This window comes from Ovis canadensis, chromosome 2 (assembly GCF_042477335.2).
Source record: "Ovis canadensis isolate MfBH-ARS-UI-01 breed Bighorn chromosome 2, ARS-UI_OviCan_v2, whole genome shotgun sequence".
Taxonomy (NCBI): Eukaryota; Metazoa; Chordata; class Mammalia; order Artiodactyla; family Bovidae; genus Ovis; species Ovis canadensis.
In genome coordinates, this window is record NC_091246.1 from 20292762 (window position 1) to 20309979 (window position 17218).

Here is a 17218-nt window from a genome sequence, read left to right on the forward strand (position 1 = left end):
ACAAAACAATTTTGAGTTGCCTGGAAGAGAGTGATGTAGATGCTTTAATTTAATATTTGGATATATGAATTTGGAGTTGAGTGGAGAAATCAACATTATGTTTAAAATGTAGGATTCAACAGCGTAAGAATGATCTATAAATCCCTTTGAATGGATGGGATAACTCACGGAAATATACAGATAGAAAAGAGACAAGCTGTCAGGATGAAAATATACTGCTGTTTGATTTGGCTATATGGAGGTTTCCTGATGACCTTGGTGCAGTTCAGTAGAATGGTAAAAGCAAATGTTCAGATGTTCTTTTACTAGATATTAAATCTGAATCTAAAATTTGACTTTTGAATATTATGTTAGAAAATTTTAAGGTTATTTTTAGAGGTAAATGGGGGACTTTAAATGATTTCCAAACTAACACAACATTGTAAATTAACTACACTTCAATAAATTTTATTTTTAAAATGTTTTCCTAAATTTTCAGACTGATGCTAATATTTTCAGAAAAGGTTGGATATCTGAACACAGAATTTTACTATAAGCAGAAGGAGAATGAGGAGTTTCCTGGAAGGGGGAGAGGAAACCAATGGGGCAAGATTCAACTGTTTGTCATCACAATTATTTCAGATCAGCAAGGTAAGACCACCTGGAAGACCATGAGCTACAATAGCCATTAACCCCTGAGTAGTTGATATATGGAGACAGGGGCCAATATTTTAAGAACAGGCAAAGAAACTACACTTCACTCTTAATAGAAAGTTAGCTTTTGAGTGCATATGGAATAGGAGACCCTTCCTTTAATGTTAAAGCAGAAGCTTTATCTTAGATCTAGAGTTTATATTGGGAATAAGAAAAGGCAGAGAAAATCACTTAGCAAGTTCTGCAACATTGTTGAGTTTATCTGAGAGAGTATGTTTTAAATCAAAAAAAGATTTAATTGACACTAATTGGCAAGTTCAAGGTTTTGACTTTTGTTTTACATAGCTTTTTAATTTTTTCACATTAATAAGACTCATGGGATAGAAGAGAGTTAATATAGTTATAAAATTAACTATTTTCACATGATAATAATATCATGGCAGTATTTTCACTCTGCTAGTGAGTGAGTGAAGGTCACTCATTTGTGTCTGACTCTTTGCGACCCCATGGAATATACAGTCTGTGGAATTCTCCAGGCCAGAATACTGGAGTGGGTAGACTTTCCCTTCTCCAGGGGATCTTCCTGACCCAGGGATTGAACCCATGTCTCCCGCATTGCAAGAAGATTCTTTACTAGCTGAGCCACAATGGAAGTCCAAGAATACTGGGGTGGTTAGCCTATCACTTCACCAGCAAGTCTTCCCGACCCAAGAATCGAATCAGGGTCTCCTGCATTACAGGCAGATTCTTTACCAACTGAGCTATGAGGGAAGCCCCTGCTAAACTCTGTTTAATTCTGGCTCATTTGCTTTTATATATGTATTTATCAGATTATCAAGAATCAATGTGTCTCGTTTAAATTTACTCACATTTGTAATTTGGACAATTTTGATTTACATCATTCCTTAAACGGAGAGAAGCTGGCCACCATTTTCTGTTAAGACAATCAAATACATAAAATTTTTGGTAAGTAATTATGCTATGTATCATAAACCAGTCTCTTCTCCCTCACCTTAAATAATTCTGCTTCCTTAACCTTTCTACTGGCACTTTAAAAACCTTCATTCATGTGGTGTCCCCACCACATTCTTAAATATTTCTAATGAAAATGTTCAAATCTGATGAAAATCTAGGAAAAATCCAATCAGATTACAGAGATTTTATAAGAATGATAAATTTCAATTCAAACCTTTAAGCTAGTTCAATTGATTTTTAATCTTATTTTATTTAAAAGGAAGCAAAACTAACTTACCAAGTATGTTTATCTTGTCTTGGAAGCAGAGTATTCAATATCCATCAACTTGTTTTTGGCTGGTTATTCTTCAGAGATGGTATAGGCTCACAAAAAAGCAGTATTTTTTTTTTCTTTTTCCTTTTTTTTTTTTTTTAGGAATGCTACTTTTAATTTGTATTTGTGCTTATTTGAAAGTAGATTTTATGAAATTTGTTTGACTTCCCCTCATAACTTCTACAATTATTTATTTAAATCTGTGGGTATTAACTTCAAGTTGTTTAAATCTATGGATTCAACATCTGTATCCATGAATTTTTTGACTCCTTTGTTGATTTTGTTTCTTCTTTGTATCTATAGATTCAACATCATTAACTTCTACTTTCTTATTTGACTATTCTTTTTGAATCTTTCTGGGGGTCTTTCGTTGAATCCTCATCTCTCCAAATTTTGTGTAATTAACCGCCAAGTCCTTCTAATGTTTTACCTTATTTTTATTAAATGAAGCTTTTCTGAGTCCATCTTTTGAATTCGTCTTTCCCCCACTTTACAAATTATATCATTAGTTCTTTGGATACCACTTCCACTCATAGATGGGGTTTCAGACTACTAAAATTGTTTCATCAAATGTGCTTTTGAATTTTCATCCAAGGCCTACTTTCCCTTTTTGGCATCTTTCTTGGCGTCCTTCTTGGCGTCCTTCTTGTCATCCTTCTTGGCGTCCTTCTTTGCATCCTTCTTGGCATCCTTCTTGGCTGCATCCTTTGGTTCACTTTCTGCCTCGCCAGGCTTCTTCTCATCCTTCTTTTCTTTTTTACTATCCTTCTTCTTCAAATCTTTTTTGTCCTTTGATTCATCACCTTTCTCACCGGCTTTCTTTGGATCTTTTTTCCCTTCCTTATCCTTCTTTGCATCTTTCTTTTCACCTTCTGATTCTGTAGCAGACTCCTTGCCCTTCTTTGAACCTTTCTTAACTTTACCTTTTTTGTCATCTCCTTTTTCACCTTCTGATTCTGTAGCAGACTCCTTGCCCTTCTTTGAATCTTTCTTATCTTTTTTGTCATCTTTCTTTGCATCTTCTTTTTCGCCTTCTGCCTTTGAATCAGACTCCTTGCCCTTCTTTGAACCTTTCTTACCTTTACCTTTTTTGTCATCTCCTTTTTCACCTTCTGATTCTGTAGCAGACTCCTTGCCCTTCTTTGAACCTTTCTTACCTTTACCTTTTTTGTCATCTCCTTTTTCACCTTCTGATTCTGTAGCAGACTCCTTGCCCTTCTTTGAATCTTTCTTATCTTTTTTGGAATCTTTCTTTGCTTCTCCTTTTTCACCTTCTGATTCTGTAGCAGACTCCTTGCCCTTCTTTGAATCTTTCTTATCTTTTTTGGAATCCTTCTTTGCATCTCCTTTTTCACCTCCTGAATCTGAAGGAGACTCCTTGACCTTCTTTGAGCCCTTCCTATCTTTTTTAGCACCTTTCTCTCCACCTGCTTTTTCATCTTCAGATTCTGTCGCTGATTCCTTGCCCTTCTTTGAACCTTTTCTCTCTTTTTTTAAGTCTTTCTTTTCATCTGGTTTCTCTTCTTGAGCTTTTGAAAGTTTCCTGGATTTTTCCTTCGAATCTGTGGCCTCTGCTTCTGAATCTGATTTGTCCTTGTCTTCTTTACTTTTCTTAGGCATCAAAGATGAAGGTTTAGCTGCCTTTTTAGCATCCTCCTTGGAGGGAGAAGTTGCTTTCTGGGGATGCTGACTCCTGGCAGCTAAATAAACAGATGGTCTCTCAGAAATTCTCATTAAAGAACGGTGCATCCATAAAGGTCGTTTACGATCTCCCCTTAACTTCTCTGCATCATAATTCTGAAATATTGGTTAGAATAATGATGAACAATTTGTGTGTGAATTACACAGCCATTTTTACCAGATATTGAATGCATTCAACTTTGACCATGAAAATATTTTAGATTTTGATTAATAGAGGATAAATGGTAGCTTACATAGTTTATTGTGCTTTTAAAAAAAATTTGTTCCTTGTTGTACTAAAGGACAGTCATACCTCATTTTGGGGCTAATTTTAATTTAGAGGACCTTCATAATTCCCTCAAGATTTATGTTAAAATGCTCAGAAACCTCCACTTTCTAATGACATATCATAAGCTCTTTTCACAATCATGAGAGACTTTTATTTTTTTTTTTAAACTCTATGTTCTTGAAGCTTGTTGGAATATCTTACCCACTTGCCATTTCTATGCTAACTCAGGAACTAATTATTCTCTAATATCTAAAAGTTTTATGTTCAAGCATATCCTGGTCTCTATTGTCACGTTCAAGATTTCTGGAAGTTTGAATGCTACCTGTGGTTAAAATTAAAAGCCTGGTACTCTTCTCCTTGACAAGATATAATTTGAACATCAGCTAAGAACCTGTAATAATGAAAGCAATAATCTTTCATTGACAACTAGTTTCTGCAGAATGGTGTATTCTGTTTTCAACTCCTAGTCAAATATTTTTAAAAAGTTAATTGCAAAAATAACAAATTTTGGAAAGAATGTTAATGAATCGTGAAACAAACAAGAAAGAAAAAAGAAAGAAGAACATTAAAAAAAAAAAACAGAAGAAATTGGGTTACATCAACAAGAGTTGAAGATACATCATTTGGTGAAAACTTTTCTTGAAATTTTTCATATTCCATGATGATCCCAGAAACATTGGGAAATATTAATCTTCTAATGCTCAGAATTCTGAATTATGTATTTCTGGAAATGAGAAAGCATTGAAACTTTCTCAGTGTATGATGTAACTCCATGATTCTAATGAGGGGATATCTCCAGCTCTGGAATATTTTCTGAATGTTCATACTAACTGTAATATTAGGATATCAAGATTTCTATGTTTCTTGGATACATATTTTCTGTAATGTGATATTGCTGAACTAATATTTGATAGAAAATATGGGAATATTTTTTTATATAGTGAAATGCAAAGAAAATAGATCTACTTTCTCCAAGTAGTAGAATTGAATTACCTTTAACTGTACTATTCATGGACTGCCCAGGTGGCACTAGTGGTAAATAAGCTGCCTCTTAATTTAAGAGGCATAAGAGATGGGGATTAGATCCCTGTGTTGGGAATATCCCCTGGAGAAGGGTATGGAAGTACACTCCAGTATTCTTGCCTGGAGAATCTCATGGAGAGAGGAGTCCAGTGGGCTACAGTCGATAAGGTTGCAAAGAGTTAGAAACTACTGAAGCGACTTAACACACATGTATGGTCCAGTATGCTAGTTAAAAGCCTCATGTGAACTGAATCCAATTACATTATAAGATCCAATTTCTCAGTTGCACTAGTCTCATTTCAAATGTTCAGTAGCAATATTGGAATTAGAATGTAAAGATATAAAATACTTCCATCATCACAGAAATCCCATTGGTCAGCCCTGATCTATAACATATATAAAATATTCATGATTTTAAGATTATTATGAGTAACATTATATAACTTTTTCAATACTCACAGGACTTATATTTTCTCGTAGTTGGGAAGGTTTTGATCTCCTTCTTTTTCCTGGCCTTGGTGGTTTGGGAAATACCAGGGCAAAGTGTTGCTGATTCCATGATTTTTTGCTTAATTCACTGACTGAAATAAAAAACAAAAAATAAGTATACATCTCAGAGTAAATAGAATTTTATCAGGTCTAAAATGGCAGTAAGGTAATTGTATGTAAATGAATAAATAAATGATATAAATTATGGTTTCATGCATTTGGTAATATTTGAAAATTATTATTATTAATATGAGGAAATTAAATTTGATCATTTTAAAATTTTCACCAGCTTTATGGTTAGCTATATAGTCACTGTGAAACTAATATAGTCTATAATGTAAATAGAAAGAAGCAGTTTTACTGTTTCCTCTTCATCCTTCTATCTCTCCATTCTAGATTTTTATTTTTAATACTCTTTTGGTTGGAATACAATTCTGCTGAGAACAGAAAATGTGGTAACTACTTCTGTAGCTTCCAACTCACTTAGCACATTTCTTGTTTAAAATAATCAGTAAATATACAATTGGGTCTAAGATATTCTTTTTTTTTTGTACTTTATTTCTGCTTTTTATTTATTTTATTTTATTTTTTTTATCATGTACATATGCTTTTATTTCTTCATAGATTCCCAGAGTATGACCACAGAATTAAACATTACTGTGCAAAATTAAATTGTTAAAGATACTTCCAGTTTACATTTTCAAAATATTTAGTCATTGTCCCATCATTAATATATTTTTGTGTTCCCTCACACTCTTTTTTTAAAAATTTTTTTAAATTTTTTTAATTTTAAAATCTTTAATTCTTACATGTGTTCCCAAACATGACCCCCCCTCTCACCTCCCTCCCCATAACATCTCTCTGGGTCATCCCCATGCACCAGCCCCAAGCATGCTGTATCCTGCGTCAGACATAGACTGGCGATTTGATTCTTACATGATAGTATACATGTTAGAATGCCATTCTCCCAAATTATCCCACCCTCTCCCTCTCCCTCTGAGTCCAAAAGTCCATTATACACATCTGTGTCTTTTTTGCTGTCTTGCATACAGGGTCGTCATTGCCATCTTCCTAAATTTCATATATATGTGTTAGTATACTGTATTGGTGTTTTTCTTTCTGGCTTACTTCACTCTGTATAATCGGCTCATTTCATCTATCTCATCAGAACTGATTCAAATGAATTCTTTTTAACGGCTGAGTAATACTCCATTGTGTATATGTACCACTGCTTTCTTATCCATTCATCTGCTGATGGACAGCTAGGTTGTTTCCATGTCCTGGCTATTATAAACAGTGCTGCGATGAACATTGGGGTACATGTGTCTCTTTCAATTCTGGTTTCCTCGGTGTGTATGCCCAGCAGTGGGATTGCTGGGTCATAAGGTAGTTCTATTTGCAATTTTTTAAGGAATCTCCACACTGTTCTCCATAGTGGCTGTACTAGTTTGCATTGCCACCAACAGTGTTAGGAGGGTTCCCTTTTCTCCACACCCTCTCCAGCATTTATTGCTTGCAGATTTTTGGATCGCAGCCATTCTGACTGGTGTGAAGTGGTACCTCATTGTGGTTTTGATTTGCATTTCTCTAATAATGAGTGATGTTGAGCATCTTTTCATGTGTTTGTTAGCCATCCGTATGTCTTCTTTGGAGAAATGTCTATTTAGTTCTTTGGCCCATTTTTTGATTGGGTCGTTTATTTTTCTGGAGTTGAGCTGCAGGAGTTGCTTGTATATTTTTGAGATTAGTTGTTTGTCAGTTGCTTCATTTGCTATTATTTTCTCCCATTCAGAAGGCTGTCTTTTCACCTTGCTTATAGTTTCCTTTGTTGTGCAGAAGCTTTTAATTTTCATTAGATCCCATTTGTTTATTTTTGCTTTTATTTCCAGAATTCTGGGAGGTGGATCATAGAGGATCCTGCTGTGATTTATGTCGGAGAGTGTTTTGCCTATGTTCTCCTCTAGGAGTTTTATAGTTTCTGGTCTTACATTTAGATCTTTAATCCATTTTGAGTTTATTTTTGTGTACGGTGTTAGAAAGTGATCTAGTTTCATTCTTTTACAAGTGGTTGACCAGTTTTCCCAGCACCACTTGTTAAAGAGATTGTCTTTACTCCATTGCATATTCTTGCCTCCTTTGTCAAAGATAAGGTGTCCATATGTGTGTGCATTTGTCTCTGGGCTTTCTATTTTGTTCCATTGATCTATATGTCTGTCTTTGTGCCAGTACCATACTGTCTTGATGGCTTTGTAGTAGAGCCTGAAGTCAGGCAAGTTGATTCCTCCAGTTCCATTCTTCTTTCTCAAGATTGCTTTGGCAATTCGAGGTTTTTTGTATTTCCATACAAATCTTGAAATTATCTGTTCTAGTTCTGTGAAAAATGTGGCTGGTAGCTTGATAGGGATTGCATTGAATTTGTAAATTGCTTTGGGTAGTATACTCATTTTCACTATATTGATTCTTCCAATCCATGAACATGGTATATTCCTCAATTTATTAGTGTCCTCTTTGATTTCTTTCATCAGTGTTTTATAGTTTTCTATATATAGGTCTTTAGTTTCTTTAGGTAGATATATTCCTAAGAATTTTATTCTTTTCGTTGCAATGGTGAATGGAATTGATTCCTTAATTTCTTTTTCTACTTTCTCATTATTAGTGTATAGGAATGCAAGGGATTTCTGCATGTTGATTATATATCCTGCAACTTTACTATATTCATTGATGAGCTCTAGTAATTTTCTGGTGGAGTCTTTAGGGTTTTCCATGTAGAGGATCATGTCATCTGCAAACAGTGAGAGTTTTACTTCTTCTTTTCCAATTTGGATTCCTTTCATTTCTTTTTCTGCTCTGATTGCTGTGGCCAAAACTTCCAGAACTATGTTGAATAGTAGCGGTGAAAGTGGACACCCTTGTCTTGTTCCTGACTTTAGGGGAAATGCTTTCAATTTTTCACCATTGAGGATAATGTTTGCTGTGGGTTTGTCATAGATAGCTTTTATTATGTTGAGGTATGTTCCTTCTATTCCTGCTTTCTGGAGAGTTTTTATCATAAATGGATGTTGAATTTTGTCAAAGGCCTTCTCTGCATCTATTGAGATAATCATAAGGTTTTTATTTTTCAATTTGTTAATGTGGTGAATTACATTGATTGATTTGCGGATATTGAAGAATCCTTGCATCCCTGGGATAAAGCCCACTTGGTCATGGTGTATGATCTTTTTAATGTGTTGTTGGATTCTGATTGCTAGAATTTTGTTGAGGATTTTTGCATCTATGTTCATCAGTGATATTGGCCTGTAGTTTTCTTTTTTGTGTGTGACATCTTTGTCAGGTTTTGGTATTAGGGTGATGGTGGCCTCATAGAATGAGTTTGGAAGTTTACCTTCCTCTGCAATTTTCTGGAAGAGTTTGAGGAGGATAGGTGTTAGCTCTTCTCGAAATTTTTGGTAGAATTCAGCTGTGAAGCCGTCTGGACCTGGGCTTTTGTTTGCTGGAAGATTTCTGATTATAGTATCAATTTCCGTGCTTGTGATGGGTCTGTTAAGATTTTCTATTTCTTCCTGGTTCAGTTTTGGAAAGTTGTACTTTTCTAAGAATTTGTCCATTTCTTCCACGTTGTCCATTTTATTGGCATACAACTGCTGATAGTAGTCTCTTATGATCCTTTGTATTTTGGTGTTGTCTGTTGTGATCTCTCCATTTTCATTTCTAATTTTATTGATTTGATTTTTCTCTCTTTGCTTCCTGATGAGTCTGGCTAATGGTGTGTCAATTTTATTTATCCTTTCAAAGAACCAGCTTTTGGCTTTGTTGATTTTTGCTATGGTCTCTTTTGTTTCTTTTGCATTTATTTCTGCCCTAATTTTTAAGATTTCTTTAACTCTGGGGTTCTCCAATTCTTCCTTTTCTAGTTGCTTTAGGTGTAGAGTTAGGTTATTTATTTGACTTTTTTCTTGTTTCTTGAGGTATGCCTGTATTGCTATGAACTTTCCTCTTAGCACTGCTTTTATAGTGTCCCACAGGTTTTGGGTTGTTGTGTTTTCATTTTCATTAGTTTCTATGCATATTTTGATCTTTTTTGATTTCTTCTGTGATTTGTTGGTTATTCAGAAGTGTGTTGTTCAACCTCCATATTTTGGAATTTTTAATAGTTTTTCTCCTGTAATTGAGATCTAATCTTAATGCATTATGGTCGGAAAAGATGCTTGGAATGATTTCGATTTTTTTGAATTTATCAAGTTTAGATGTATGGCCCAGGATGTGATCTATCCTGGAGAAGGTTCCGTGAGCACTTGAAAAAAAGGTGAAATTCATTGTTTTGGGGTGAAATGTCCTCTAGATATCAATTAGGTCTAACTGATCTAATGTATCATTTAAAGTTAGCATTTCTTTGTTAATTTTCTGTTTAGTTGATCTGTCCATAGGTGTGAGTGGTGTATTAAAGTCTCCCACTATCATTGTGTTATTGTTGACTTCCCCTTTCATATTTGTTAGCATTTGTCTTACATATTGCGGTGCTCCTATATTGGGTGCATATATATTTATAATTGTTATATCTTCTTCTTGGATTGATCCTTTGATCATTATGTAGTGACCTTCTTTGTCTCTTTTCACAGCCTTTGTTTTACAGTCTATTTTATCGGATATGAGTATTGCCACTCCTGCTTTCTTTTGGTCTCTATTTGCGTGGTATATCTTTTTCCAGCCCTTCACTTTCAGTCTGTATGTGGCCCTTGTTTTGAGGTGGGTCTCTTGTAAGCAGCATATAGAGGGGTCTTGTTTTTGTATCCATTCGGCCAGTCTTTGCCTTTTGGTTGGGGCGTTCAACCCATTTACGTTAAGGTAATTATTGATAAGTATGATCCCGTTACCATTTACTTTATTGTTTTGGGTTCGGGTTTATACACCCTTTTCGTGTTTCCTGTCTAGAGAATATCCTTTAGAATTTGTTGGAGAGCTGGTTTGGTGGTGCTGAATTCTCTCAGCTTTTGCTTGTCTGTAAAGCTTTTGATTTCTCCTTCGTATTTGAATGAGATCCTTGCTGGGTACAGTAATCTGGGCTGTAGGTTATTGTCTTTCATCACTTTAATTATGTCTTGCCATTCCCTCCCGGCCTGAAGAGTTTCTATTGAAAGATCAGCTGTTATCCTTATGGGAATCCCCTTGTGTGTTATTTGTTGTTTTACCCTTGCTGCTTTTAACATTTGTTCTTTGTGTTTGATCTTTGTTAATTTGATTAATCTGTGTCTTGGCGTGTTTTGCCTTGGGTTTATCCTATTTGGAACTCTCTGTGTTTCTTGGACTTGGGTGATTATTTCCTTCCCCATTTTAGGGAAGTTTTCAACTAGTATCTCCTCAAGGATTTTCTCATGATCTTTCTTTCTGTCTTCTTCTTCTGGGACTCCTATAATTCGAATGTTGGAGCGTTTCATATTGTCCTGGAGGTCTCTGAGATTGTCCTCATTTCTTTTAATTAGTTTTTCTTGTTTCCTCTCTGATTCATTTATTTCTACCATTCTATCTTCTATTTCACTAATCCTATCTTCTGCCTCCATTATTCTACTATTTGTTGCCTGCAGAGTGTTTCTGATCTCATTTATTGCGTTATTCATTATATTTTGACTCTTTTTTTATTTCTTCTAGGTCCTTGTTAAACCTTTCTTGCATCTTCTCAATCCTTGTCTCTAGGCTATTTATCTGTGATTCCATTTTGATTTCAAGATTTTGGATCATTTTCACTATCAATATTCGGAATTCCTTCTCAGGTAGATTCCCTACTTCTTCTTCTTTTGTTTGGTTTGGTGGACAACTCTCCTGTTCCTTTACCTGCTGAGTATTCCTCTGTCTCCTCATCTTGGTTATATTGCTGTGTTTGGGGTGGCCTTTTTATATTCTGGTAATTTGTGGAGTTCTCTTTATTATGGAGCTTCCTCACTGTGGGTGGGGTTTTATCAGTGGCTTGTCAAGGTTTCCTGGTTAGGGAGGCTTGTGTTGGAGTTCTGGTGGGTGGAGCTGGATTTCTTCTCTCTGAAGTGCAGTGGAGTGACCAGTAATGGGTTATGAGACATCAAAGGTTTTGGGATAATTTTGAGCTGCCTGTATATTGAAGCTCAGGGGAGTGTTCCTGTGTTGCTGGAGAATTTGCGTGGTATGTCTTGTTTTGGAACTTGTTGGCCCTTGGGTGGAGCTTGGTTTTGGTGTAGGTATGAAGGCATTTGATGAGCTTCTATTGCTTAATGTTCCCTGAATTCAAGAGTTCTCTAATGTTTTCAGGCTTTGGATTTAAGCCTCCTGCTTCTGGTTTTCAGTTTTATTTTTACAGTCGTCTCTAGACTTCTCCATCTATACAGCACCGATGATAAAACCTCTAGGTTAAAGATGAAAAGTTTCTCCACATTGAGGGACACTCAGAGAGGTTCACTGAGTTACAAGGAGAAAAGAAAATGGAGGGGGTAGTTAGAGGTAACTGGGATGAGATGAGGTGAGATCAAAAGAGGAGAGAGCAAGCTAGCCAGAAGTCACTTCCTTATGTGTGCTGTATAGTCTGGACCGCTCAGATGTATTTACAGAGTTATACGGGGAAGAGGAGAGGGAGGAAGTAGACAGAGGTGTCCAGGAGGATAGGAGAGAGGAATGAGAAGGAGAGAGACAAATCCTGCCAGTAACCAGTTCCTTAGGTGTTCTCCACTGTCTGGAACACACAGAGATTCACAGAGTTGGATAGAGACGAGATGGGGGAGAAAAGAGACAGAGGCCACCTGGTGGAGAAAAAGGAGAGTCCAAAGGAGGAGAGAGTGGTCAAGCCAGTAATCTCGCTCTCAGGTAAACCTGGGTAGTGAAGTTTGGGTTTTTAAATGTACAAAATTAACAAAAACCTAAGAGCAGAGATTAAAAATCTGTTTTTGAAGACAATGGTCTGCTTTTCTGGTTGCCTGATGTCCTCTGCCAGCCTACAGCAGTTGTTTTGTGGAGTTTGCTCAGCGTTGAAATGTTCTTTTGAGGAATTTGTGAGGGAGAAAGTGGTCTTCCCATCCTATTCCTCCGCCATCTTTTCCTCTCTCGCTAAGATATTCTTAATTATTAATCATTTTCTAAGCTACAAGAGTAAATGTTATATGCCCAAGAACTGCACTGTTATAAGTGATATACTAATGAACAAAATTGATAAGGAGTACCTACAGAATTATGATTATGATGATTGAGTTATATAGAAACTATAATATAAACAGTTAAAAACATTAAGGTTACCAATGAGATCAGTGAAAGAGATATGTTTACTCAATTTAAATATGTACAAAACATGCTATATATGAGACTTGTCATTCTAAAGACAGAATCAGGATCAGTGAGAAAATATGCAAAATGAAAAATGAGTTTAAGTTCAATATATGGGTTAAAATTGATTACTTGATATCAGAGAAGGAGAAGGAAATGGCAACCCACTCCAGTATCCTTGCTTGGAAAATCTCATGGACAGAGGAGCCTGGTGGGCTGCAGTCCATGGGGTCACAAAGAGTCGGGCATGACTAAGCAACTAACACTTAGTTACACTTCAACATCAGGTTGACTGGCCTTGTCAAGTAATGAATTCTTTGTCAGTTATAAGTCTGGTACAGAGTATCAGGAATGTAGCATAAGACATTTCTGACACAGATGAGAAGTTGTTTATCCATTTTTTACACTGCTTTTCATGTAAGATTTTCTGATTTTTTTGAGTTCTAACATGTAAATTTGTTCTTATTTATGTTGCTAAACATATTTACTTAATTTTCTTTGAATTAAAGACAAAATATCTTTAGAAGGTATTTACTGAACCCGTCATAAAAGTGCTTGAAAAATTAAAAGTTGATTTTTAATAATGCTCCATAACAGCTGTTGTTATATTACTTATCCCTAAAATTACTTACACATTTTTTTAAAAATGAACTCTTTCTTACCTGGAACGTAATTATCATATGCTCCAAAGTTTATTTTTTGGCTATTAAAATAAGAGGGAAAAGTTTTAATCAATTTATATAAAATCACTCTATTTAATTATCATTATTACACACAAACACTAGCCACTGCAAGCTAGAGAAATAGTTTGCATTCTTTCTGTTTATTATGTAAGATCACAGAAAAATGGAGAGCAGTAAATACATGTTTTTAGCACAAACTTCAACATAATTAAAATGAGGTGGGTAAAGATTTTTTCAGAAAAAACTCAATTGACATATCTTAAATATTGACATTTATGATTTATTTTTAATGTGAAACCATGAGTGAAATTTTCCCCACTCTGTGTTCCAAAGACTCTTAAAATTGAACTGTAAGACACTACAAGAATTATAAGATATAGTCTTAAAAAGACTATGCTTAGGTAAGGCCAGATCCTCAAAATAATCTCAGAATTTAACCGAATCCAAATTAATAAATGGTTTTCCCATGAGATGCGAATGTGTGTATGTGCGTGTTGGTCAGTGGTTACCACAATTATTGATATGGATTTTGATGTTTTCAAGATAAATAAAACTGGTGTTATAAAGTAGTTTCTATTTGTCTTAGCAGTATAAATGCATGTTTATGCTGACAAAGAAACATTTTACATCTAATTCTTATTTATTTTAACTAAGGCACATAATATGATCTGTTAAAGGAATATATTTATACATTAGCCCATTATATTATAAAAATAAAGTCACTGATGATCATGAGTTTCAGTTTTACACACACACACACATGCATCCACCTAAAAACACACATGACCACAAAGCATTTTACTTTTTTTTGACATTGCATAAATAATACTAATAAAATATAGTAAAAAAAAAAAAAGTATCTTGGTAGCTTCATTACAATTTTAGTTCCCAGCAAAAAACCTGGCACACGTTTGCCACTCTACAAAAAATTTGAATTAATTAATTGAATAAAATTGAAGATGTATTGACTATTAAGTTATCTGACCTAGTATTTCTTGACTGGAGATGTGTATTAAAATTACTTGTCCTACTATATCTAAATCTCTAAGCTTAGATCTAGCCAATGTACATTTATACACTGGTGAAATTTTTTTTTTTCAACCATGGTTATAAACTTTTTTTTTTCTAAGTGTTCTGAAACAGGAAACACGTTATTATATATGAAATTTTAAAGTGGTACATAAGCATGGTCCATGAAATTGTATGTAATCTCTGAGGAATATTCTTTGATCATAAAGAAATTGAATTAAAAATCAGTAACAAAATTACAGTTGACCCTTGAACAACAAGGATTTGAACTCATCAGTTCAGTTGCTCAGTCATGTCCAACTCTTTTGTCTCCAACACACCAGGCTTCTCTGTCCATCACCAACTCCCAGCTTGCTCAAACTCATGTCCATTTAGTCAGTGATGCCATCCAACCATCTCATCCTCTGTCTTCCACTTATCCTCCTGCCTTCAGTCTTTCCCAGCATCAAGGTCTTTTCTAATGAGTCACATCTTCTCGCAGGTGGCCAAAGTATTGGAACTTCAGTTTCATCATCAGTCCTTCCACTGAATATTCAGGACTGATTTCCTTTAGGATGGACTGGGTTGATCTCCTTGCACTCCAAGGGACTCTAAAGTGTTTTCCAGCATCACAATTCAAAAGAATCAATTCTTCAGCCTTCTTTATGGTCCAACTCTCATATCCATACATGACTACTGGCTAGAGAGACCTTGCTGGAAATATCTTTGCTTGTTAATATGCTGTCTAGGTTGGAAATAGGTTTTCTTTCAAGGAGCAAGTGTCTTTTAATTTCATGGCTGCAGTCACCATCTGCAGATTTTTCGAGCCCAAGGAAAAAAGAAAGTCTGTCACTGTTTCAATTGTTTCCCCATCTATTTGCCATGAAGTGATGGGACTGGATGCCATGACCTTTGTTTTCTGAATGTTGAATTTTAAGCCTGCTTTTTCACTCTCCTCTTTTACTTTCATCAAGAGGCTCTTTAGTTCCTCTTTGTTTTCTGCCATAAGGGTGATGTCATCTGTGTATTTGAGGTTACTGATATTTCTCCCAGCAATCTTGATTACAGCTTGGGCTTCCTCCAGCCTGGAATTTCACATGATGTACTCTGCATATAAGTTAAATAAGCAGGGTAACAATATACAGCTTTGACGTACTCCTTTCCCAATGTGGAACCAGTCCTGTTGTTCAGTGTCCAGTTCTAACTGTTGCTTCTTGACCTGCATACAACTTTCACATGAGGCAGGTAAGGTGGTCTCGTATTCCCATCTCTTGAAGAATTTCCCACAGTTTTCTGTGACCCACACAGTAAAAAGCTTTAGTGTAGTCAATGAAGCAGAAATAGATGTTTTTCTGCAATTATCTTGCTTTTTCTATAATCCAACAGATGTTGGAAATTTAATATGTGCTTTCTCTGTCTTTTCTAATCCAGCTTGAACATCTGAAAGTTCACGGTTCATGTATTGCTGAAGCCTGGCTTGGAGAATTTTGAGCATTACTTTGCTAGCATGTGAGATGGATGCAATTGTGCAGTAGTTTGAATAGTCTTTGGAATTGCCTTTCTTTGGAACTGGAATGAAAACTGACATTTTCCAGTCCTGTGGCCACTGCTGAGGTTTCCAAATTTGCTGGCATATTGAGTGCAGCACTTTCACCACATCAGGATTTGAAATAACTCAGCTGGAATTGCATTACTTCCACTAACTTTGTTCATAGTGATGCTTCTTAAATCCCACTTGACTTTGCACTCCAGGATGTCTGACTCTAGGTGAGTGATCACACCATCATTGTTATCTGGGTCATTAAGATCTTTCTTGGTATAGTTCTTTGTATTCTTGCCACCTCTTAATATTTTCTGCTTCTGTTAGGTCCATACTGTTTCTGTCCTTTATTGAGCCCATCTTTGCATGAAATGTTCCCTCGGTGTGTCTAATTTTTGAAGAGATCTCTAGTCTTTCCCATTTTATTGTTTTCCTCTATTTCTTTGTACTGATCACTGAGGAAGGCTTTCTTATTTCTCCTTGCTATTCTTTGGAACTCTGCATTCAGATAGTATATTTTTGCTTTTCTCCTTTGTCTTTTGCTTCTCTTCTTTTCTTAGCTATTTGTAAGGCCTCCTCAGACAACCATTTTAATATTTTGCATTTCTTTTCTTGGGGATGGACTTGATCACTTTTAGAATTTGAAGAAAGTGTTCCCATAATTATTTGATACTTACAGAGGAACTTAATTGATATTGGTAGAACATTCCATCACAAGCAGAAGAATGTGTTGTTGTTGTTGTTTTTTAAAGGTACATGGAACATTCCTCAGGATTGATCATATTCTGGGTGTCAAAATGAGCCTTGGTTAATTTAAGAAAGTTGAAATCATATCAAGCATATTTTCTGAACACAAGACTATGACATTAGTAATCAATTTTTTAAAAAGCCTAAAAAACATAAACATGTAGAGAATTAAAATTAAAAAAAAAACTTCTACTAAACAATCAATTGGCCATTGAAGAAATCAAAGAGGAAATTAAAAAATACCTAGAGACAAATGACAATGAGAGTATCACAATTCAAAACCTATGAGACAGAGAAAAAGCAGTTCTCAGAGGAAAGTTTATAGCAATACAATCTTACATGAGGCAACAAGAAAAATCTCTAATAAACAATCTAACCTACCCTAAAGTAACTAAAGAAGTAACTAAACCCAAAATTAGTAGGACAAAATTCAGAAAGATAACAGCATAAATAAGGTGAATTAGAGATGAAAATACAATAGAAAACATTAATGAAGCTAAAAGCTGGTTCTTTGAAAAGATAAACAAAATTTGATAAACTGTTAATGAGACTCATCAAGAGAA

The 17218-nt window shown here is 35.2% G+C and overlaps 1 protein-coding gene across 1 annotated transcript in view; it reads right to left on the minus strand.

Moving 5' to 3' along the window:
* Positions 1–2518: 2518 nt before the first annotated feature.
* CYLC2 (cylicin 2) overlaps positions 2519–17218 on the minus strand; it is a 198376-nt gene continuing 183676 nt past the window's right edge. The window contains exons 2-4 of the mRNA XM_069579363.1: positions 13340–13380; positions 5373–5494; positions 2519–3718 (exon numbers count right to left, since the gene is read on the minus strand). Of these exons, the coding sequence (XP_069435464.1) occupies positions 2519–3718; positions 5373–5494; positions 13340–13380 (1363 nt within the window). The remainder of the gene's footprint in view (positions 3719–5372; positions 5495–13339; positions 13381–17218) is intronic.